This window comes from Arvicanthis niloticus, chromosome X (genome assembly GCF_011762505.2).
Source record: "Arvicanthis niloticus isolate mArvNil1 chromosome X, mArvNil1.pat.X, whole genome shotgun sequence".
Classification (NCBI taxonomy): Eukaryota; Metazoa; Chordata; class Mammalia; order Rodentia; family Muridae; genus Arvicanthis; species Arvicanthis niloticus.
Window position 1 is genome coordinate 112,117,269 of NC_047679.1, and position 25,312 is coordinate 112,142,580.

A 25,312-nucleotide genomic window follows, 5' to 3' on the forward strand; every position below is an offset into this window, starting at 1 on the left:
AATCTACCAGATCCATTCTAATTGTCCCACTGGTTTGCCTAGCATTTTCTTGACCCTTCCTATTCTGACTCAGCGTCTTCTCCCTGCTTTCCTATTTCTTGCCTGGCAGAAGCCACCACAGTGGCCGCCCTACCGGGCATGCTCAGTTCTTTGGTCCGGCCTTGACTCCCTGACTAGCAGCAGTACTCAACCTGCAGCGCCCAGTCCCTTCAGTGCCCGGTCCCTTTAAATCCATCCGCCTGGTTGCTAGGCAACAGTGCGGCCCGCGCTGGAACTGCACTGCAGAGGCTCTGCCCCGGGCCAGCCTGGCCGGGTCGCGGTGGCTAGCACTGAACAAGGGGCTGCCGCCTGCCGGTAGTGACTGGCTTCGGGGAAGAGTGGACAGGGCTCTCCAGACCGCACCCGCGCTTCCAGGTATGTCTGTGGAAGGGACATCCCGGGCTTCCCTGGCGCGCCCCTCTTTACCCCCTGACTCGGCCAGCAAGAGGGTGGAAAACCAAGGAAGTCCAGCAGCAGATTTTTTTTCCTCTTGAGAGCCCTAGGCTGGAGCTAGCCAGTGTTTGGAAAGAAAAGAAAGGGCGTGGGAAAGGGGTTGTGGACAGGGAAGTGGGGTCAAGCTTATCCATTCACCCACCAGCTAGAGGATCGGGACTGGGGAGGTGAAAAGAGTCACCTGCAGTGGGGGTTCTAACAACATCTCATTCCCAGCCACCTTCTTTTCCATAGAAGCAAGGATGGCAGGAGTTTCAGTTAACCATTCACAGAGAAAAATCCCCAAACTATGCATACAAAGATACAGCTTTATAGCAAGAATGTGACTCCCATAGTAATAAAGACTAAGCCTTGGGAACTCAGGTGACTCTGTATCTTTCCTTCAAGAAGGAATGATTTCACACTAATAACAAAGAATTGAGGATCATAGCCATACACAGTACTGAGTTTTCAATGGTACTTTGTTTCTCTCTCCATATTGGCTAAACAATAGAAAAGACATTCTGTCCAGGGAGGTGGGCACTTGACCCATATGTTAGAACCCTGAAAGATGAAAGCAAAAAAAAAAAAAAAAGCAAGATTACTTCTCTGTGTCATGTTTTTAACAAATTAACTGTACTCTAAGGAGGGAAGCCAGGCCTAGGGTCCAGCCCTTTGCTCGTGTGGCTCTTGGTAGGCACATCATAATCAGCAAGCTTCTGTCTCCACCACAGGTGGCTTGTCTGTTCAATACATGCTATGGGTAAAGAGATACTGTGTTGAGTAGAGTATCAGCATGATTCTTGCCCCACTTGACATTTGTATCGCCTGAGGAAGGAAGCCAGTAGCAGTTGGAAAAAATGGATTGAAAACTTAGAAAGAGAAATGACTTCTGTCCGGTGCCACATTGCAGATAGACCCACAGACATTCTAAGTGTAGCATCTGTGACTTTAATGGACACTTGAGAGAATAGCATGGGTTTGGACATTCTTTAAATTATATTTCCTGCAGGGAGGTGGGGGGGGGGCGGGGGTGGACTGTTTTTTCCAGCTCAAGCTGGAGGAGACCAGTGACATCCGGTCTAAGACCTTGGACCTCAGGAAGGGTAAGTACAGTTGTTCTGGCTGTTATCTCATCCTGGGAGTTTAGAAGCTCAGAGTCTTGCCCAACATAAACCTTCAACTTTGTAACCGAATCATCAGTCTTCCCTGTCAGCACACTTTCAAGACGGCCTCATAAACATTCAGAAGGAAAGTGCCCTGAAGACTTGGGCTAAACCAAACAAACTTCAAGGGAAACATTAAAGCCCTTGCCTTAAAAATGTCATCCAGGGAAGTTCGTAAGCTAGCGAGGACAATATGGATTTTCCTTTTTCCTTCTTAAAAACAAAACCCCAAAATAACTCAGTTTAAAATCGTTGTTACCAGATATCAGGGTGATCATTATACTTGGCCCCGGGCGTCAATACTCACGTATGTTAACAGGAAAAGGGAGTATGACAGATATGAAGTGGGAAAAAAAAATGAATTTACTTAGTTTTGGAGAACTCTGCTTTTCCCATAGCCAGTGTTACAGGTTCTAGACACAGCAGGAAATCTACATATGTAGATTTAGCTTGTGAGCCCCAGGTTACTGGGATTGGGTTACTGGTGTCAGGGATCAGAGTGCCTGAGGACGGCCATTTGCTATTAACCACCTGTGAAGTAGGTTCATTACCACAGTTTTACACCTCAAGAGTCTGCAGCTTCCGGGAAGGCGAATCTTGAGCAATTCTGAAAGGTGAGCGCCAGCATAGCTTGCCACAACCTGCACTTAATCCTTTCTCAAGATTTCCTTTTTCCGGCCTGCCCTCAATGTTGTCTAGTAAGGCATAAAGATCCGCTTGGGCCGAACACAGCTCACTTGGGTCTTCATTTTGTTATTGAGTGGTTTTTTTTTAACAACCTAGTGCAAGAGGGTGAGGAATGAAAAAGGTACCCTCGGGGAACCAGGTCAGAAGTTTCTGTTTCATGCCTGAAAACAATGGGAATAGGAGAAAAGGTACAACTCTTCCTTATTAATTTTTTTTGGGGGTGGGGCAGAGTCTCACTCTGTATCCCTGGCTGCTCTTAACTCACTATGTAGACCAGGTTGGCCTCAAACTTCCAGAGATCTGCCTCCTCAAGCGCTGGGATTAAAGGCATGCACTGCCATGCCCAGCTGAGTTAAATGTTTTCTTTTTCTATTTTGGCTGAGCAGTTTTTTTTTTTTTTTTTCTGTGAGAGTCAAAAGAGTGGAAAGCATCCAAAGATAAAGAGAGGGTGTTTTTTTTTGGGGGGGGGGCTAAGGGAGTGGGAGGATTTTGTTCTCATCCAATGGTCCTTGGGCAATGACTGAAAGTCAGGACTTCTTTTTTAAAGACTAATTTCTTTTATGTGTATGGGTATTTTGCCTGCATACACCGCACACATGCCTGGTGCCATGGATCACCTGGAGCTGGAGTTTCAGAGAGTTGTGAGGTGCCATGTGGGTGCTGGGAATCGAACCCAGGTCCTCTGCAACAGCAGTCAATGCTCCTTAGCTGCCGTGCCATCTCTTCAGTCCTAAAAGGCAGCTGTTTAGTTGAGGGAAGCTGGGTGCCTGAGTACTAACAGAAGTCGCTCAACATGGGTCAGGGCATGGTCATTACCAAGAGTCACTCCAGTTTACTTGGAAGAAGGACCTTTGTGAGGTGGAGAAAAGCTTCTGACATCCTCCCAGAACTGCTTTCCAGTAAGCTGCCTACCCTATGCTGGGGAAAGCAATTGCATTTACAGAGAGAGCTATAACAAGAGAGCTCTGAAAATTTAAAACCAAATTCTAATGTAAATGGGATAACACCAATGGGGGGGACTATATTGGGATTGTGTCAGGAAATTTCCCAAAGCATATGATTTCAAATACAAATACTTTAGAAAACAAATAATTACGTTTTCTATGCACCTTAATGGAAGTTTCCTTCCCAGGGCCTGACCTTGAAAATGAAATGAAAGAGAGGTGGCTTTATTGATTTCTCCTTTCCCAATAAACAGTAGCATATCACTTTCTGGAGCTGTGTAAGGAGAGATAAACTTTTGACTAGTATTTTCAGTACAATGATATATCCAGAGAGCTTTAATAAGTGACCACTCTTGGCTTAGTCCTCAACATTAATATTATTGTTATTAATTAACTCTCACTTTGTTTCTTCAGTGATTCCAAGTTTCAGCCTCTCACGAAGCCTCTTCTTCCTCCTTGCTGTCCTCCTCACCCTCCTACTCTTCATTTTGGTTCATTGATGACATCAACACAGATCTTAAGTGCAGAGTTTAACAGAAAGAGAGATGCTTGGGGAACAAATAAGACATTTCCCACACATGCTTCTCAAGAAAGGGTTATCATTAAGTATGCAACTGTTTTAAAGAAAAAAAAAAAAGTATGAGGCCTGCTATCCCTTACTATATAAAACTGCCACCACAAAATAGTCACCAGAAGATAAATGGTAATAATTTCAGGTGGGATACTAGCTAGAATTATCAGAAGTCCACTATGAATTCTTGCCAGACACAAATGTAGATACAGTTATATGAATATAACAGTTAGGTCCCAAGGCCTTCCAGGGAATAATTTTTGTAGAAGAACTCTGTTATTTTTGTCCTGACTTTATTTTTTTTCCTGTCTGTGTTCTGACTGGCTTCTTTAAATTGCTCATTTCTCTTGGGTCTCCTTCAGTCCTTCAAAATTCAATGCAGAGTTGAGTAGACACAAGAACAAATGTGCACTCTGCCCAGGTGAAAGGGCATGTTTATACTTTCAGTAATGGTTTCCCTTCCGCTGAGGCGAATTACCTAGTGAAGCTGATTGAGAAAAAATGGCTGCTGGGGCAACGTGGAGGGGTGTCATTTTTAAAGCATATTTCTTGTCCTTGCTCCAAATCCCCATGCCATGCTTGTTGTGTAGTAAAAACAAACAGCATAGAAGCAGGTGCTACTAACAGCATTCAGCCCCATTTGGAGGCTTGCCACGCTCTAACTAAATGTGGGAACAAGTCCTTAAAGGCTGTCTTACCAATGAAAGAGAAAAGGGAGCATCTCAGAGACCCCGTGACCCCGCCTGTGGGAGCCTAGAGAGAGGAATGCTAGGGAGCCTTTCAGACCTTTCTTTCTTTTCTCCCCTCCCCCATTCAGCTTTTTTCTCTCTCCTCTGTGGCTCCTTAAAGATAACCTAAACTCTGCAAACAATGGAATCCGTTCTTTCTGTCTTGTGGAATGACTTCTAGCAGATGAAGAAAGGGGGTTTTCAGAACAAGCACTGACCTGGGAGACAGGATCTCAGTTTTATCACCCAAGGCTACGTGGCCTTTCTCAAGTCGCTCAATTTCTCTGAGCCCAATTATTTAATCAATGGACTCCTCCAGGTTCTTGAATAAAGTACTGGATTTCTCGGATTCACTGAAAGGGACATCCTTTCAGACACTCAGGAAATTATCCAGAGGTGTGGGGAAGAAAGATAGAGTAAACATGCAAAACATTTTGGGTGTGTATGCACCCAAGGAGCACCATTAAAATTATTAATGGGGAGTTTTCTACGGTAACTTCTATGTGTACCCAGAAGTTTCTCTTAGATGTTTCGCTGCTAGTGTGTCAAAATATAAGGTGAGTGGCCTCACCTTAACTGGGCAGTGTTCATCTCCTTCCTGATCAATCCCAACCATGTTTTTTTTTTTTCCATCCAGAATTAGGTAAAACCAGTCTGTCAGTCATCTCACTGCCCTTGCTATCATTACAAGCTTTAAAACAATGTTTTTTCTTAACAGAATTCTCTGGTAAAATTTTGTTTTCTGAAGAGATGTGGCTCACAAATTCACACCACTCTCTCTGCTCCTGCATCAGCTCTTTCCACTGATGGTTGTTGTGGATACCTTGACTTGCTTGTGTTCCTATTTCTAAAAAGGAAAGATGCCAGGATTATAACCATCATTCCTTCCTGAGACAGGCATGTCATAGAGTGTTCTGCATTGTGACTAACAATTTTTTTAAAAAGCCAGAAAAGACTATTTCTAGAGAAAAAAAAAAAAACGTGATTCTGGCAAATGTACACCATGACTTTCTTGTCTGAGTTTGTCAATAAGGTCTGTAAAGGGAAACCAGGATTTTTTACACCCTGTCACTGAGGTACTATCCAGCCCTGCTTAGCTACCTTTTTGGGCTTGTTTGTTGTTTGAGGGGTAAGGGAGTGTCTCATGAAGGCCAGGCTGTTCTCAAAACTCCCTTAGTAGTAGCCAAGACTGGCCTTGAACTCCTGATCCTCCCGCCTTCACCTTTTCCCAATGCTGGAATTCTAAAGCCTGTGCTCCACATCGACAGGAACTGCCCTGTGAAAATCCTATACTTAAGAAAAAACACTTTTAATAGCATTTTCAACTGTTGACATGACATCTCACTATAAAATTGCTCTCAAAACAGAGAGAATTCCGTACACTTGGCAGTCTTTTCTAAAGGCAAAGCCTAAGACTGGAATAGCAGGAATTCATAGGTCAAGGCAGAAGGGCGTTTGGCAGAGTTAGTCATGAGGAAGTCTGCCTGGTACACGTTAGCAGAAGTAGCTCACACTGCATCAAGCCTTGAAGTTTCTTTTCAGTCACTTTAAAGAATGAACAAACTATCTGAGAAAACTAGGGAAAAAAAGGTCAGACATATCCAAGGAAAAGGCATTTTAACAATATTTGCCTAAAAATTCCAAAAGAACCTTTATTATTATTATTATTTAAAGCACTGTTTTCTGTGCATATAGTTGCTGTCTCATAAGATAGTCTACAAAGAATAACTATATGTGTTCACTTACTGATTCTAGTTCATGCGATGGAAGAATTTTAGAGGTTGCAGGTGTTTGTCAAATTTAGCTATGTTTGCCCTTTTCATTTATAAGCAAGGTACAGGGGGCCCAAGTTAGTTTGAGGAGAGCTGGCCTTAACATGTTTGGGCAGTTTCAGAGGGGGTGCAATCAGTATTCTTAGTTCTTTCTAGTACCCATGGGCTACCCATGGAGATAATTTGGCTTGGTTTTAAATTTTGTTTTTCAGGAAATCAAACAGGTGCCCAGGACAATGGACGCTCGAAGAAAGCACTGGAAAGACAATACCTTCACTCCTTTTTTAAATGAGCACGATTTTCAGGAAAAGACTGCTCCACCCCAGTCTTTCTCTGAACAGCCATCTGCAGACAAACCCAAGATGGGGAGAATTTCTAACTTTTCCATTAGGAACATTCAAGAAGGAAATAAATTTAAGAGGAAAGAAAATTCTTCCCAGATAGTGGAAAAAGAACAAGATCCAAATTTAAGAGAGAGAAGGATGAACGTGTCAAAGAATGAAGCAAATACCAATTCTGCCTTCTGGGACATGCTTAATTTGGATGATGCAAGGAAGGAAAGTTCTCACAGAAGGGAGAGCGCCTCTGCGTGGAGTAAGAAGGAATTGCCGGCTGCCACACAGGTCACCAGGAAGAAATGGAGGGAAGCAATGTCTCCAAAACTCCGCCTGCACCTTCTGAATGAAGAGCTGGGAGAACTTAGCCTGAAATGCCGGGAGATAGAACAGGACTTTGAAAACGCCGAAAAAGAACTTTTAAATTCTAGAAAGGAAGCCTCAGTGAAAGCTGTCAATTTTCAAGAACCAGGGACCGCTGCTTCCAAGAAAGACCGCGAACTGCAAGCTTTAAAAAACGACCTGTCTGAAAAAGCTACAAACGTAAAAAACTTAACTGAAGAGCTTCAGCAAGCCAAAGAAGTCATGTACAGGTTGAATCTAGAGAACAGGAACTTGAAAGACGCTGTCAGGAAACTGAAGCATCAAACTGAACTAAATGCCACGCTCCTCAGAGAAGAAATGAAGTTGTTTTACGAGCTGGAGATGGAAAAGATCCGCTTGGAGCTGGGTGCCATCAAGAATGAGCTGAGAGTCGAGAAGACCCTGAGGGCGAAGAACAGCAGAGCTCTGGAACTCCTTGGAAGACACGTTGCTTCAGTGGTAAGGTCATCAAATTCCGCTGACCACTTTACTGGGAATGGTTTTTAAACTTAAAAAAACAAAAGCCTTTCACTGGGAACGTTATTGAGCCAAATCAATGTTTATCGTACTATATATATATATTTGTGTACTGCTAAAATGTATTTGAAAGCTTGTAATCTTCTGGTGAATCAGAACACCTACCAATTATGCAGATGTTGACTTCAAAGCATCTGTTTCTCTTTCTGATGAAGTCATTGTGAGATTCTGAATGAAAAGTTCTGAAATCTCTTTTATATGGGATATATATATATATATATATATATATATATATATATATTCACCAAAATGAAGCAACAATAACAACAAAAAAACCCAAACTGATTGACTGGATCATAGATGAGTCTGAATCGGCAGCACTGTGTGATGTTGTTAGCCGTGTCCTTGGCACATCAATGTTCTCGCATCTGTGGTAATCAATGTGAACAATAAAAATCTTGTTTACATGTATAAGCATAAAATATGTCTGTGGTTCTTGAAACAAACAAACAATCAAACCCATATGCCTGTGAGTCTTTTACTTGCTGGGACAAACTCAGCAGGACAAAAATGTATCTGCTTTCTTTGGGGTCTAACCTTAATTAGGCACATGTAAACATCTCGGGAACACAATCTCCACTGTTGATTTCCTCCTGCTTTCTCCTCAGACTTGGCCTACAAGATGATTTAGAGTCATTGTTCTGACCTTTGCTAGAAGCCAGGCCTCTGTCAGCCGTGGCTTTTGCACTGTCTTACGTTGGCCAGCAAGGGGCGTTTTGTTTATGCAGTTCTTCTGAAGTTCAGCCTGGGGGAGTTGTCTAAGCTCCTTCTCTGGCTTTCAGCAGTGAGAGGACTGCTGTGAAAGGTGTTGCAGGTCACCTAGACAAGCTTTTAGTGTGCTGCCTTGGTTCAGCTTTGTATTTACAAAGAGTAAAAATGTGCTGCCCCTGTCCTTTGGTGGAAGTGATGGCCCAGTTGATTCTTTGCATTTGTGGGTGTTGACCATTAAGATTTCTGGTAATCAGACACTTACTTGCATGGCATGTTTTTGAGATTATAATAAATTACATAATTGTTTTCCTGCCCCTTTCCTCCCTCTAAACCTATTATGCCCTCCTTGCTCTCCCAGATTCATACTCTCCTTTATTCATTGTTATTGCCTACACATGTGTGTATATATACGTGTACATTCCTAAATATAACCTGCTTAGTCTGTATAATGCTACTTGTACGTATGTCTTCGTGGTTGAGCATTTGGTAGTGAATAACCAATTTGTGTGCTCTTCCCAAGGGAAGACTACTTCTACTTTGAGCATTCCTTAGTTTCCTGTAGCTCTTTGAGGAGAGTTGAGGCCTCGTGGGCGGTCCCCTGTCCATTGCAGCATATCTATTCCCATTGTCCTTGTTCGGGTCATGTTTAGGCAGTCATGTTGCTGACGCTTTATGGGTGTGGCTTCAAACTTTACTAGGAGACTCAAGCTCACTGGCCAACTCCCTAATCCCCTGGCTCTTACAATCTTTCTGCCCTCTCTTCCAAAATGTTTCCTGAGCCTTGGGTGTAGGAGTTGTTTTACAGATGTAGCCATTGGGACTGGGCTCCATCACTGTCATTTTGACTGTTTGAGAGGACAATGCTCTTCCTTTGGAAGAGTATCTATCTAGTGCTTTTAACCTCAGAGCCATCTGTCTAGCCCCTTGTTGGGGTATTTTTTAGCCCAATGAATCAAATGTAATCAGAGACTATGAGAGTGAAATGCAGTCGTGAGGGTAGGAAAATCCCCCAATTTAGGAGTCAGTATACTTTGATTTCTAGTACTTGTTTCTCATTGGCTATTTATTTTTTTCTAGATCTTAAAACTCTCATTTATAGCATGGTAACATGGGCCTGTAATTCCATCACTCCAGGGGCAGGAGCTGAAGGATCACTGGAGCCTAGAGGTACAAGGCAGGCCTGAGCAATATAGTAAGATTCTCATCATTGAAAAAAAACCATTCTGTTCGGTATTTAGGTAGCGGCTTCAACTTAATGATTTTTATTTGAAAGTGTGACTAACTGTACCTACGGTAAGGTCAAATTGCTGTGGCATCAGGTACATTCAACTCTAATATTTTGGGGTACCTGTATCGCACACCTGCCTTTCCTAAGAAGTATATGCAGGCTTGCATTTCAACATCTCCAAATTCTGTCCCAGTAAGTGTGTGGAGTGAATAAAGGAGAATGTTTTTCTTTTTTCTTATTTCTTCTTTATTCATTAAGACCAGGGAAAGTAATGGGTGGAAGCAAACTAAACTGACCTGAAGGCTAAGCAAGGTTGCCTGGCCAGGGAAGACTGGCTTCAGTTGGAAGGTGTTAAAAGCTTGGTGCCTACAAAGAAACGACAATGTTTGGGGTTTTAGTGGTCACACTGGCTTCACACCAAGGGTCTACCCACAAATGGAAACTACAATCTCTCTGTCCTATTTGAATCTATTTACTCTTCAACACACCTTTCAAGATTGTTAATTTGTCTTTGCCTCATAAAGGTACTCATTCCTTAGTGAGAGATAGATGCTGAGCCGTCACATAGTGCTATACCACCAAGATCAATCATTCAATATAATCCTGGTTTTGTGTATGTAGTGTTGGGAATCAAACCCAGGGCCTTTTTAAAAAAAGGATTATTTATTTATTTTATGTATCTGAGTACACTGTCACTGTCTTCAGATACCAGAAGAGGACATTGGATTCCATCACAGATGGTTGTGAGCCACCATGTGGTTGCTGGGAATTGAACTCAGGACCTCTGGAGGAGCAGTCAGTGCTCTTAACCGATGAGCCATCTCTCCAGCCCCCAAACCCAGGGTCTTATTTATGCTAGGACAGGCAAACTATCACTGAGTTATACTCACACCCTTAATATTTAGCCCTTGCTGATGGAAAACTCCAAATCTTCATATCTTATCCTTTTAATTGCTAGGATTACAATGCTTGCCACCAAACCTGGACCTAATTCAATTTTGTTTTGGGACAAGATCTCTCGTATTCCTCGATGGCTTGGATCTCTATATGTAGCCTGAGATGACCTTGAACTTCTGATTATTCTACCTTTAACTCTCAAGGCTGGGATACTAGGAGTACCCCACCACAACATACTTTAATGTAGTGCTGAGGATGGAATGCAGGGTTTAGTGCATGCCAGATAATCACTTTACCAAAGAAGTCACATCCTCAGCCATCTAATTCTTGTTAAAAAAAAATTAAATTAAAAAAATAAAAAGGAATTAAAGTTAAAATTTAAATTAAAAAATTAAAAATTAAAAAAAATTAAAAGGGAATTAAAAAAAATTATTTGTGTGTGTATGTGTGTGTGTGAATGCTTGGCCTGCATGTATGTCTGTGTACCACCAGTGTGCCTGGTGCTCAAGGACATCAGAAGAGGGCATTGGATCCCCAGGAACTGGAGTTATAGATGGTTGTGAGCCACTATATGGGAGCTTGGAGTTGAACTCAGGTTCTGTGCATAAACAACTTAATTCTCCGGTCCCTACCTCTGTTTGGTGGTGGTGGTTTTGTTTTTATTTTAATAAAAACCTTTTACTCCAGGAGGGTGTCAGTCTGTCAGTCATGTCTGCAGCAAGTATATTTTGTTTTTCATGAATATGTCTATGCACTTGAGGGAGTAGGAAGGAATGTAGCAGACAAAGGTCTAGAGAAGATAGATATGTAGCTTAGCCCAGCTTTGGGGTCAGGAAATTGTATTTCCAGGATGGTCCTGGAATATAAATTCCTGGTGAGACTACCTCAGATGCTGAGATTCAGAAAGGCTTGCTAATACTTAAAGGCTCTACGGAAAGCCTAGGTCCTGCGACTAACCAGGTAGACAATGAGCAATACCCATTCCATTACCCGTTCCATTACCTGTTCCAGAGAGCCAAGGAGAAAAAGAAGCCAAGGTCACAGAGCTGATAGTTTAAAGCTGAAATGTAATCAACATTAAAATAAAACAGGGTTGAAAAAAACCTAAGAGAAAGGTCGGAAATTAAATGTTCCTCTTCATGTACAGGCAGAAATAACAGTGGGTTGAATTGTCATAAAAAAAAAAATCAGAGTCTAGATGAGCACAAATTTTCTGAACCCATCCATTTCTCTATAATCATCTTCATCTTGCTTCTTGGATTTCATGAGTCTCCCAGAGTTGAATAAACTAGTTCATCATTATAATTTCTGATAGATTGAAGATGGACTATAGAAGTATTCTTAAATGAGGGTGGCACATTAGATTACTCATCCCTTTAATTCGTTGAGTGAACAATTTGAAATCAGCACAAAGAACCACAAAGTACCACCAAGACCTCTTAATTCTCCCCTAAAGAAGCCTGGGTGGTTAGTATTATTGGAATGTCTTTCACCTTGGGCTCCAGTTTCTCCAAATTTTGCTGAGCCCTTATTATCATAGTTCATTACTAATTTTAGAAATATTTTATTTGTGCATGTGGTGTGTACATATGTGTGTGCATGCATGTGGAGGCCGCAGGCCAACACCAGCTGTCTTCCACTATCAGTCTCCACTTCTTTTTTTCAGAGTATATACTTAGTAGTGGCCCTACCATGTTGCAGAATTTAAGCTGCTTTGGTTTGGTTTTGGAGACAGGGTTTCTCTGTGTAGCTTTGGTTGTTTTAGTACTCCCTCTGTAGACCAGACTGGCCTCAAACCCACAGAGATCTGCCTGCCTTTCCCTCCCAAGTGCTGGGATTAAAGGCATGTGTCACCATTCCCAGCTCTAATCTATTTGTTTTGAGACGTGGTCTCCCCAATTGACTAGTCTGACTGGCCACTGAGCCTCTGGGTTCCTACTGTCTCAGCCTCTCAGCGCTTGCTCACAAGCATCCACTATCAGGGCCAGCTTTTTCTTGGGCACTGGGGCTCCAAACTCAGACCCTCACACTTGTGCAAGTGCTCCACCCACTGAGCCTTTGTTGCAGCTCCCATGTTTCGTGTCTGCTAATACAAGGCTTTGAAAAACATTCAATGTTCCTGAATTTAGGATATATCTTCCAATTAAAGGTATGCCATGGTCCACTTGTCAGTACTTTTTAAAGTAAATTTTGAAATACTGTTATATCTCCCATTCAATGTAGTTTCAGATATAGTGAAATATGAAATGTGCTAGACTGTGGACATGGGAATCAAAGGATTTATGAATAAAACCGGACTCTCTGACTTCATGAACCTTATTTTCACAATTAACCAAAACAAAGTGCTGAGAGCTGTGGCAGTGATGTTAGTGTAGAGGGCAGTTAGAGCATACAGGGGTTAGATGAGTTCTGGTCCTGAGGCTAAGAATGAGATCAGAAAGGAGGTGGCACTAAGGACTTGCCCATGGGGCAGGAGGCAGAGCCACTTCTGAAATGTGAATGGGGGAGGTTTATTCTGCCTCAAAGAGTACTCTTCCCAGCAGTGAATTAATAGGTCTTGTATGTTATGTACTGCTGAGTTTTTAAGTCCCATTTAAGCTTCTACTCTGGAAACCTACTGTGTCTTCCAATGCCTGCTCCTTTTTTCGCTAGATCAAAGCATGATGTTCTCAGGACGTAAACCCCGGGCTCCAGATGAGAAAGGCTGAGAAATAACTCTGAACATACGATCGGACCTTTGGTAGCCATGTCCTTTGTTTTGGAAAGAAACATCAGTCATAGTATCAAGCAAACTTCATTGTGAGCAGTCCAGCTTCAAAGACGGGTATAAAAAACATTTGTGAAGAAGCACCAGAGACTGAGTGTGCAGGCATGCATTACTCACTGTGTGAACTTGGGAGTTCAGGTTGCTCATCATATAAGATAGGATCAATAGTCAGTCTTCTTGGGACAATAAGCAGAGATCACAAAGAAACAGTACAAGTCCCCTTTGTGATATTAACTGATAGTGGAGAGTTGGCCAAGCATCTGTCTCCTTCTTGATGTACTTATGCTTCCCCCAATTGCATTCTCTGCAGAGTGTATCACTCATCATATGGGTATCAGTGGTATATATATATATATATATCAGCCCAAGCTGCCCCACGTTGGGGGCCAAAATGTCGATGACCGCTCTATCAATGTTGGAACCGGCACTGCCAAAAGCCTTGGGGGCTAAATTGTTAAAGTCCGCACTGCCCTAAGTTGCTTTGGTCTGCGGGTCAGGGTTCAGCAAGAGAGTGAGTGAGGATGGACTTGAGGAATGGAGACCAGAGTGTGATCCTGTTTATTCTTCAGTCTCTCTTCTTCTCTCCAAGTCCCTAGTTCCCAGTCCTAGTTCTAAGTTGCTAGTCTCTTTCCCAGTTCCAAGTTCTTTCTCCAAGTACTAAGTGCCTAATCCCTAGTTGCCTGTCTCGAATCTCAAGTACCTACTACCTGTGCCTAATACTTAATAATAATTTCTTCTGTCTGCCTCTCGCCTTTTATATGTCTCACTTCTAAGCCACGCCTTTAAGTCATGCCCTTAGGTCTTATCTCTAAATCTGATCTCTAAGTCACACCCTTAAGTCACACACCTTTAAGTCTCACACACCCAAGGGAAAATCCTGAGTATCTAAAACAAGATGTTATCAGAGTGTGCCCAGCTGTTGTAAGCTATTGTAATCAAGTCTCTTGCCAGAGTATATGGCTCAAGATGGCTGCAAGGATAATAGCTGCCTTCTGTCAGTTCCCCACATATGTATGCTTGCAAAGGTGGATCAAGTGACAGGGAGGATACTTTGAGTTTATTACTACATGAACCTTTAATCCAGAGTGATGACTCTGCTGGATGGCCTCTCTAGCCTCAGGAGGTATGCTGCAATGAAAGTTTCTAGAGTCAGAAACTACCCAGCCCCTAGTGAAGGCTATGTAAGGTTGGCTCTGGCCCTAGGAAGCAGAGTACCAGAAAAGGGAAGAAACTTCTGCTTTGGTTCTCTAGTATGAAAATCTCAAGAAATGAAATAGAAGCAAGAGAGGTGATTAAAATATTTTCTGTTTACCCTTGGAAATGTGAATTTTACAGTTGAGGACCTACTACTAGGCTGCATTCAGACCAGAATAAATCATTGTCTTCCTATTTGTACTCAAAAGACACTAACACTTTACTAGACATGTACTATAATGCACCCTCATTCCCATACTGAGTACCAATAGGATGTCTACCTGCTTCAGAAGTCAAAACTACAATTGTAGTGTTCTAAGTCTTCTCTCTCTGTTTCTCTGTGTGTCTCTCTGTGTGTCTGTCTGTCTGTCTGTCTGTCTGTCTCTGTCTCTGTCTCTGTCTCTCTGTCTCTGTCTCTCTCTCTCCACACATTGTCTCTCTCTCTCTCTCTCTCTCTCTCTCTCTCTCTCTCTCTCTCTCTCTCTCTCTCTCTCACACACACACACACACACACACCTACACCTTGAATTGTATTCAGTATTTTGGTGTTCACTATATTTCACTGGGCTCATGTTGTCACTTCCTAGGAGACTAGATGTGAAAGTTGATATTGCCAACTTGACGAGATCTAGAATCACCTGGCAGACAAATCTCTTGGCATATCTTTGAGGGCAGTTCTAGATTAGGTCAAGTGGGGTGGGAAATCTATTCCGAATGTGGGTGGCATCATTTCATGGGCTGGAGTCCTGAATGGAAGAAATGGGTGAAAGTGAGCTTTGCAACAGCGTTCATCTCTCTCTGCTTCCTGACTGTGACCGTAATGTGATCTGCTTCCTGCTCCTGACACCATAATTTCTCTGCATGATAGACCGTATCTACCCTTGAATGGTAAGCCAAATAAACCCTTCCTTCCTCAGGTTGCTTTTGCTGGATTACTAGTACATGAGTTTACACTTGCTTCTCTCAATGTACTGTTAACTCTAAAGCATTTCCTTTGCATTTCAGACCATGCCCATTGACAGCAAACCAGGTACACAACAGTGGAAAAACACTGAGAGATTCTTTTTATATCACTAGGACCTTTGACTACATTTGAACAAATGGGTAGAGCCATTTGTTACAAAATTTTATTATGTGTGTTATAGGATAGTGTCCCTGACTTGAAATGGCTGTTGCCCTTACAAGTCTGAGCAGTTGTGATTACCTGCAAAAGACCTGTACATGATTGGATCCATTAACTTTCCTTCATGAGGCCTCGATTTTCTCCAAGGATTTAAAAACAGTTATTACTTCCTTGGAGACAAAGACATCTTCTTTAGTGGTATAACCACCAATAAGTTACCCCCATTCTATAAGTAACCAACCCCTCACCTATGCTATTATAAGCAACCTCAGTCAAAATCATTGGTTCACCAAGCTAAGCATGGGTGGAATAATTTGTTTCTTTCTGTTGTTGGTTTGTTACCTGGGTAAGTAGTCATTTCTTCATGTCTTCTCAGAAAAAGTTCACACACAACAGCATGTCACACAATTCCATAGAGACAGACTTGTGTGGAATGTGCCAGTTATTGTTCAGATGAAGAACTGGCTCAGAGATGATAAATGATGTAGTCAATATCACACAATTAATAAGTGGTGTATCTAGGATTCAAACCCAGCAGCCTGTCACATTCATTACATAGACATATAATTCCGTGAGCCAATTTCAGTCATCCTAAAGGTTAACTTTCTTAAGGACGAACTGGTTTAATGTTGTAACCTGAACACTACTTGAGTTAGCCATCTCATAAATGACTGAGTTGAGCAGTGTGTGTGTATGTGTGTGGGGGAGGATGACTCACTAAGTCTACATGAAGCAGACAGCATTCTGTTCTGTGGTAATGAACTGTGATAATAACAACTGAAATATGAAGCCAAATTGACAGCTCTGTTAAGTTTAGTTTCAGCATTGGCAGAAAACAAAAACAAAAAACAACAAAACAAAACCCACAATCAACTAGGACTCTGGTGAGTTTTAATTGTACTGTTGGTGGTCTCAATATTTTACCATTCAAAACGATTCATTATTTTTTTCATATACTATTTACTTTCTTCTCTTGGAATCTTTCCTTTCTAAAGAGTTATCATTGAAAGCTAATTAACTTTTGAGAAAAAATCAAAACAAAACAATGTCATGAAGATCCCTGCTGCCAAGAATGTGTTAATTAATTATATAAAAGATTTACATATTTTCCCTTCTCTTTCTTTGACTTCCTGGTTAATTTTTCAGTTACAAAGAAAGGAAATCATATCTTGTTCCTTCTTTAATATTTTTATGATTTTATTTTCAGTTATGTGTAGGTGTGTACATGGTTTGAGTAGATTCAAGAAAAGGGCATTGTATCCCCTGGATCTGGACTTGCAGGCTGAGTTAAATGGCAGTTAAATGGCAGGGGTCCTGGGAACAGAAGTGAGATCATTTGCAGGAACAGCAAGCATGCAAAACCACTGTGTTGTCTCTGCCGCCTTGGAAGTGATTCCAGAAAAGGAACTCTCAGATCTTTTTAATTAAAACAACTTATTACATAACATGATGTTTTGTTTCAAATCTACACATTTATTTGAGATTGTACAAAAGCAACATCTCTCCTTCATATCTTGAAGTAAACCAAAAATCTGGAGAGCTGCTTTTGACATTTATAAATGTGAATTATGTTAGGAAAGAGCCTGAAGGGCATTTGTGGTTCTGAGATAGTCAATTTTTTCAAAATATGTGACATACTTTTATGTGGTTGTAACAAGTGCAAAACTATATCTGCATGAAGCATAAGGACTTAGCCCTCCCCCATAAACATGGGTTATCTTAAAATATTCCCTTTGGTTATATATGTTTAATAAATAAACTACAGGAGGTACAGAGACGGTACAGTGGTCAAGAACACTTGTTGCTCTTGCAGAGCACCCAGGTTCAGTTCCCAGCACCGACATAATGGTCCACAACCAGCCATAACTTCAGTTCCAGGGAGTCCAGTGCCTTTTTTGGCCTCCAAAGGTACCAGGCACGCATGTAGTGCACATACATACATGCAGGCAAAACACCCATACAAATATAAACTAAACTACTACAAGTAAATGGGCTCTAATTCATCTGCTTGAGCCAGAGAGAGGTTGGAGACTATGAAAAGCATGATATATGGCATTCTGTCCAGGTGTGTCCATTGGTTGGGGACATTAAGGTAGAGCTGGGGAGCCAGGTGTTCATTTAGAGATCAACAATCATGAGTGAAAAGGGGGGGGGGAAGCAAGACTGAACAGAGAGAGATGAGAAATTTGGGAAACTTGTACATGAGGCTAACAGAGTCTCAGCTACTCCAGCAAGGACATTGGTGGAGATGGCTGGACCTCTATGGTCCTGCCTCACTCAGCCGCAAGATGCAGGATGCTTCTGAAAGGATGTGAGTTGGTATTGAGCAGCTTGCTTCAGATAAGGCAAAGCAGGAAGTCATCGAGGACTAGAACCATCTATGGACTCATCTCCACAGACGCAGCTAGCCCTTCCAGTCAACGCTTGGTAAGCAATTGTGCATTGCTCCTTCTAGATTCCTTTAGGCCTCTCACCCATGTGAGTGAGATTCCTATAGGAACTCAGGCCCCACTCTTACACTGATCTCAGAATGCAATTGAAACTTTCCCTGCCTCTTCTAATTATGATGGTCCACCAATAATCACAATTGGACCCAAGAGTGCCAAGTTAGGTTCAAGTAGGACACATATTTTCATATATTTCTTCCTCTTCCACTAGTAGGACAGCAGCCACACATTCCTGATAAACAAGGTAAAGTACCCCTGCTCAGTCAGTGGCCCCCTCTTCTGGTCTGGAGACTCAAGGAACTCAAGGTCCCTTGGCAGTGGCATCACCTATAACTTAGGCAGGGCCCTTGATCTAGGCCTGAAACAGACACATCCACTTTGGAGACCAGGTCCTGTGGCCCTGTACAGTGATGAGGAATCTTAGTTAGGGTTTTACTGCTGTGAACAGACACCATGACCAAGGCAACTCTTATAAGGACAGCATTTAATTGGGGCTGGCTTACAGGTTCAGAGGTTCAGTCCAGTATCACCATGGCAGGAAGCATGGCAGCATCCAGGCAGACATGGTGCTGGAGAAGGAGCTGAGAGTTCTCCATCTTGATCTGAAGGCAGCCAGAAGCCTCTCTCTCTTCCACACTGGGCAGAGCTTGAACACTAGGAGCCCTCAAAGCCCTCCTACACTGTGATACACTTCCTCCAACAGGGCCACACCTGTTCCAACAAGGCTACACTGCCTAATAGTGCCACTTCCCATGGGCCAAGCATATTCAAACCTCCACAGGGAGATTTTTTTTTTTTTTTGCTAGCTCATAGCTAGGCTCATGGCTAAGGTTCCTATAATAAAAGCAACAAATGAAAAAGATTAACAAAAAAAGCATATGAAGTTATTTAATATAAGATTCATGTGACCCAGGAGCTTTCCAAAACGATGCCAAGAAACAGGGAAGCCCATATATTTTTATGCTTAAGTTGGAAGACGTGTAAACAGTCATGGGGAAAGACAATTGGAAGGCAAATGGGTATATAACAGCAAATAAGCTGCTGAGGATGCAGTCTCCTTATTTGTACAGAATCTTCTGTGTCGTTCAAAGATAAGAGCAGTCTCTTCCTCCGTATACAAGGAGAGTACCCCAGTAATGAGGACTTGATGGCCTCCTTTTGATGAAGAAGTGAAGGGTTAGTGACAGTGGTCACTGTCCATTTTTAGCTTGCACACACATACTGATCTGACCTTTCCATAGTGTAAGGTTTCCCATTTTACAGTTAATATCACATTCCCTAAGAGCAATAGGCATGAGCTGAAGGAAGGAGAGTATTGTAACAGTGGTGCATGTCATGGAGGTCTAGGCTATGTGGTTTTGTGGTTTTTTCAAGCCCTTCACTCTTGCTCATAGTCACTATTGACCAGCTCACTCTCATCTACTGGTGGGTTATTAATAGAGCCACCCAACTTTGCCATTGAGTGGCTCTGAGAAAACTCAGCTCATGACAGTGCCTGTGACTGCCTGGGCCTGCTGTAAAGCCTTCTATAGTTCTGGGCCTAGATACTACAATTTTTCTTTTTACCTGGTGTAAGACATGAGGCAGAGCTCACACGAATGAAATGTGTTGCCTCTGACAGCCAGCGATGCTCACTTTATGCTGTTATTTGTAGCAGAAGGTACAATGTGCAAAACTCTGACCATTTTTGAGGGAATGCCCCAGTATGGCCCTGAGCATTAGATTGCTATAATTGTATGGGACTCCTAAGCCTCCAAAATTTCCTGGAATTTATCACCCACACTCCAAAGTACAAAGATATGTGTTCTAAAATGTAGCATGCTACCTACCTTTTACTTACCTGATGGGATCATCAGAACATCACCAATGTAATAGTTTAATATATTTTAGAGCATATATAGACAGTAGTGGCTTCTTCAGACTAAATAAGAAAATAGACTGGAGGGCTAACCTTGAGACAAAACTATAAATATATGCTCTATTCTATTCCACTAAAATGGTAACTTTTCTCTTTTTCCATGTATCCTAGACTAGCCTCCAACTCAGTATATGGCTGAGAATGACTTTGAACTCCTGATCCTCCTGAGGCTACCAACCCCATGCAAGTGCACCGTCATGCCTGGTTTTATTTGATACTGTGGGTTGAACCTAGGGTTTCCCACATGATAAGCAAGACTCATTTATCTATCTACTTTTTTTGAGACAAGGTCTCTTTATATAGCCAAGATGGCTCAGGATGGTTTTAAAGTTGCGCTGATATTCCTGCATTGGCCTCCCAGAGGCTGGGATTATAGTCATGCACCACCACACAAGAACTGGCTGATTGAGACATGGTCTCTCTATGTAGCCTAGGCTAACCCAGAATTTCTCAACCTCCTAAATTTGAAATTGTAGATAGTAGCCACCAAGTCCAAATCAATGCCCACACAACATGGATTTATAACCATACTAATCTATTCTCACAAAGATACAACATCTAGTATAGCCTGTATTTACAGATATGCCTATGGTAGCAACAGCTGCTACTTGGTCAATCTTATAGGAGCCTACAGTCACCTTTCAGGACTCATCTAGCTTTTGTAGACCTAAGACTTGGAAATTCCATGGAGATATGATGCCAATCACCACTCCTACGTCTTCTATATCCTTAAAGATAACACTGTTCTGAACATGTACCTGCCCTAGGGAATGTGATAATTTATTGTCTCAGCCAGGGGTGGTAGTGCTTTAGTGACAGAGACTTCTATGTGGCCTTCTCCACTGCCACAGATATTAACTCACTAGCAAAATCACAAAATTCTTATGACAACCATCTATTCTCATTCTCACATTTGGCATTAATGAGCACTTATGAATATATATCTCTAATAGACCCCAAATTATTCATGTATTCACTTTATTCAGTGAAAAGTTACCCAAATAAATGGCCAGAAGCATATTTGCAGAAGCAGACAGGAGACTCCTTTCTCTTAGGAACCTAATCTCATTTTCTGCTTGCTCTGATCGGCAAAGTGGCTCAGATCCAGAAAATATATATATAAAAGATCATAATTGTTTACTGAAGTGTCTGCCCTGGGCTTTCCAGATTTTTTCTGCTGTAACAAGCTAATAATCCAATAAATTAATCCCCAAGAGATAGCGTGTTGTTTTAACCATCATTTTCAGAATTCTCTTGAGTAGGGCTTACTTTGACATCTCCATAACCTTAATTTTACAATTATCATTGCAAGCTCCTGGTCCTTGGATCATAAGCACCATTGCCTCCCTTCTGATTTGGATGGGATTACAAAGTTAAAAGCAAGTTAGGTTTAACAGATTAGATAATCCTTTTATTTGAATGGTTCCTACCTGAGAATTCTCCATCCACTAGGGTGTGCAGAGACAGTCAGACAAGATTTACCTGATGGTTTGACCATTGGTTTCATTGAAGAAATCACATTGGTTCCATTTAGAAATCATAAGTACACTCTTAATAATCTGGGAAAAGTACAAGTGAGGATATCCTGCAAAACACTGTAATGGAATATGGAGCTGCCCTCATTCTCATTCATATTATTTCTTCCCAATAATTCTGGACTTGAAAAAGCAATTTCAGTCCAGTGTGAAGAAACCTTATCATTAAGCACTTGCTTCAAAGGGTCCTCTCTGAAGGCTGGGATTTAAGTACAAAACCACACATTCACTGCCTGTCAGAATATGCATACTAACTAATATCTGTAGAATGATTGAGTGCATGAATGAATAGTTTTGAGGCAGGGTCTCACTCTGTAGCCCAAGCTAACCTTAAACTCACAGTGATCCTCTTGCTTCAGTCTCCTGAGTGCTAAGATTATAGGCATATGGCACCATGCCTGGCTTTGAATGAAGTAATTTTAATAATACTACTTCAAAAGATTGATTTATTTTATGTGTACTTTTGTTTATTTATTTTTATTGTATGTGTATGTTTTTTGTTTATTTTATTTATGTGTATGTTTTTTGTGTATACATACATATGTGTACTGCATCTGTGCCCGTGAAGGCCAGAAGGGGGAGCCAGATCTCCTATAATTGGACTTTCAGACACCTGCAAACCACCATAGGGATGCTGGGAACTGAATCAAAGTCCTCTAAAAGAACAGCAAGTACTCTTCACTGCTGAGTCAGTTCTCCAGCCCCAAATGAATGAAGTAGTTTTAAAAGACAAAAAAAGTGAGGGAGGCTTTCTTGTTAAATCAAAGATACATTTCTCCATGCTGTATTGACTGTGCTGGTTCTAAGGAACATTGAGCTATTTTAATTTTCTCTCTAGGTTTTCCCTAAGTTTGGGAAATTTCTATAGAAATTGCTTTCTTTTCTCTTTTTGTATTAGCATTTCCAGTTTTATGTATGCTACTGGATATATATATATATATATATATATATATATATATATATATACATATATATAACATCTATAATATAATATATTAGTGATTTATTCTATATAAATCTTCTGTGCAAAGTCATTGTCAATCAATATGGCCATTAAGGGCACAGAGTTTAGATAACCACAATAAACTTAAAAGGTTGCAGTCTTGGACCTGTCCTTCCCTCAAAATGAATAACTGGCAACATCATAGCTTGCAAATGCAAACAGTATCTGCTAAAAAAAATCACAACTCAACTTGAGTATAAGAATCTCTATAATTTGCTTTGAATGGCAATAGTTCTATTAGTCTGTACAATAGTTCACAGTTTAGTGGCTTCAGAAACACTCACTATTTACATAACAGTACAGAACAATGTGACCTTTTAGAAACTGGTTTTGCTTTATTCTGGAAAATTTAAAACATGCACATAGAAGTAGAAAAAATAATATAATGACCTTCCATATACATATCATTCAATTTTAATAATTACCAACACATAATATAACTAACCTCATCTATAGTTCATCCAGTCTTCCAAACCCCACCCCTTATCTACCACACCCAACTCCCAATGAACAACTTTAAAGGAAACCAAAGGCAACCTTTCACTGAACCTATAAATACTTCTCTTCAGGAGTTGGAGTGACGGCTCAGCAGTTAAGAGCACTGGCTGTTCTTCCCTAGGACCCAGGTCTGATATTTAGCATCCACATGGTAGCTCACTACCCTTTATAACTCCATTCCTTTGAGATCCAATGCTCTCTTCTGGATTCCAGGGACACTGTACACACACACAGTGCACACACATGCAGGCAAAAGATGTCCCTCACACAAAATAATAGAAATGGTCTTGTTTCTAGAACATGTTTTAAAAGAAGCGCTTGTCTCATCTTATTTCCCATTTTACTGGTGCATATAGGTCAGTCTTCTCCCAGTGGAAGATAAAGAAGAAAATATTCTGAGCCAGAAGGTATCCTTACAAGAGCTTTTCTGAAAAGCTTAAATTGAGCACAGTGGTGCACACCTATAATCCCAGGCACTCAGGAGTTTGAGGCAGGAGAATCATTTTAAGATAGCCTGGGCAACAATGTAAGTGAGACATCTATCTATCTCATATAAAAAACATTTTAGGAGCTTGGGATATTACTCATTCAATTAAGTGCTTGCTGTACCAGCATGAAGATCTATCTGAGTTTGGATTCCCAATACCTATGCAAAAAGTAGGTACCATGCAATCCCAGCCATGGGAAACAGGGACAGGGAGATCTTTGTAACTCATTAACTAAATGGCTTACACAGATTGGTGAGCTCCAATACGTGGACTAGACACTTGATATGAAACTTGAACATACTACACACACACACACACACATACACACAGACACGCACGCACACACGCACACACACCGCACATATTTATTGCCTCACAGTGTCAGGCTTAACCAGGACATCTATTTCATGGTCTTGCAGAGAATTGCAATACAGGTCCTAACTGGTGCTAGATCGCATATGAAACTCAACTGGAGAGGATCCACTTGCAAGTTTTCATAGTATGGTCACAACAATCCAGTTCCTATGCTCTCCTAGATGGGAGACCTCAGTTCCTTATTGACTGTAACCAGAAGTCACTTTGCTTTACTGGTCACAAGTTCCCCATAGTATGGCTGCTTGCTTCTTCATCAAATCACACAAACTGAGAAGGCAGCAGAGAAAAATCAGCTGGCAAGATGAGAGAACGAGATATCTCTGCCATCCCTGCTACATTCTGTTTGAGCGAGTCAGAGGTCACTAATCCTCATGAGAGGAGGAAATTACACAAGATGTCAGTGTCAGGAGTCCAGAATCTTGAGGGAAAAAAAACTAAAAATCAAACCTTCACATGTAGAGTGCTTGAAGATGACTGGCAGAATTCAAAGTATTCCACAGTAGTAGGGCGTTTCACTCAGAAGCAGAGCTCTACGATGATCAAGTATGGCTAGAGGTAAACTGGATACAACACAAGTTTTCACCCTAGTTAGTTTTGTTGTCAAGTTAACATATCCAGAAGCAGGAGAACTTTACCGTGGAACTGCCTCCATCAAATTGGCCTGTGGTTACATCAGTGGGGTATAGCCTTGATCATTAATTGATGTAGAAGACCTCTCAGCCCACTGTGGGCAGTGCCATCCCTAGGCAGGTGGGCTACATAAGGAAGTGTCTTAGATACTTTTCTATTGCTATTGCTATGAAGAGACACCGTATTCAAGGAGACTTACAAAAGAAAGCATTTAATTAGGGAGCTGGCTTACAGTTTCAGAGTCCATAATTATTATGGCAGGTAACACACATGTAGGCATGGCACTGGGGTAGAAGTTGATCTATAAGTTGGAAGCAGAGAAACTAGGCCTGTTGTGGGCTTTAGAAACCTCAAAGCCCACCTGTAATGACACACCTCTCTTCCAACAAGGCCACACATACTAATCCTAAAAATAGTTCTAAAAACTAAGAACAAAGTATTCAAATATACAAGCCAATGGGGGACATTTTCATTCAAACCACTACAGAAAGTATGCTGAACGTAGACACAGAACAGCATTTCTCCATGGTCTCTGTTTTCAACCTTCTCCCTTAGCGTCTCTTGATAATGGCCTGTAACTTATAATCCAAATACACTCTTTTTTTTGTACAGGCTGCTTTTAGTTACAGTGTTTATCAAGAAAACAAAATAGAACAGGTGTGTTGGTCCACTTCCACTGGCCCAGTTAGCAGGACTGAATGGTACTTTCCTTAAAAAGTTCCCTGGGAGATTCTGTCAGCAACTGACCAATGCAGATGCGGATACTTGAAGCCAACCATCAGACTGAGCTCTGGGAACCTGGTGGGAGAGCTGATGGAAGGACTGGAGGAACTGAGGGAGATTGCAACCCCATAGGAAGAACAACATCAGCTGGCCGGACCACCCCATTCTCCCAGGGACTAGACCACCAACCAAGGAGTGTAC

General features: G+C 41.5%; 1 protein-coding gene across 1 annotated transcript; it reads left to right on the plus strand.

Moving 5' to 3' along the window:
* The first annotated feature begins 245 nt into the window (after positions 1 to 245).
* Ccdc160 (coiled-coil domain containing 160) lies at positions 246 to 7,996 on the plus strand. Its single transcript, XM_034485709.2, has 2 exons — positions 246 to 414; positions 6,552 to 7,996. The coding sequence occupies exon 2, from the start codon at positions 6,576 to 6,578 to the stop codon at positions 7,542 to 7,544; it is 969 nt and encodes a 322-aa protein (XP_034341600.1). The 5' UTR covers positions 246 to 414; positions 6,552 to 6,575; the 3' UTR covers positions 7,545 to 7,996.
* Positions 7,997 to 25,312: the final 17,316 nt, after the last annotated feature.

Coding starts and splice junctions, on each gene's coding strand:
- Ccdc160 (XM_034485709.2), top strand. CDS start 6,576: ATGGACGCTCGAAGAAAGCACTGGAAAGACAATACCTTCACTCCTTTT.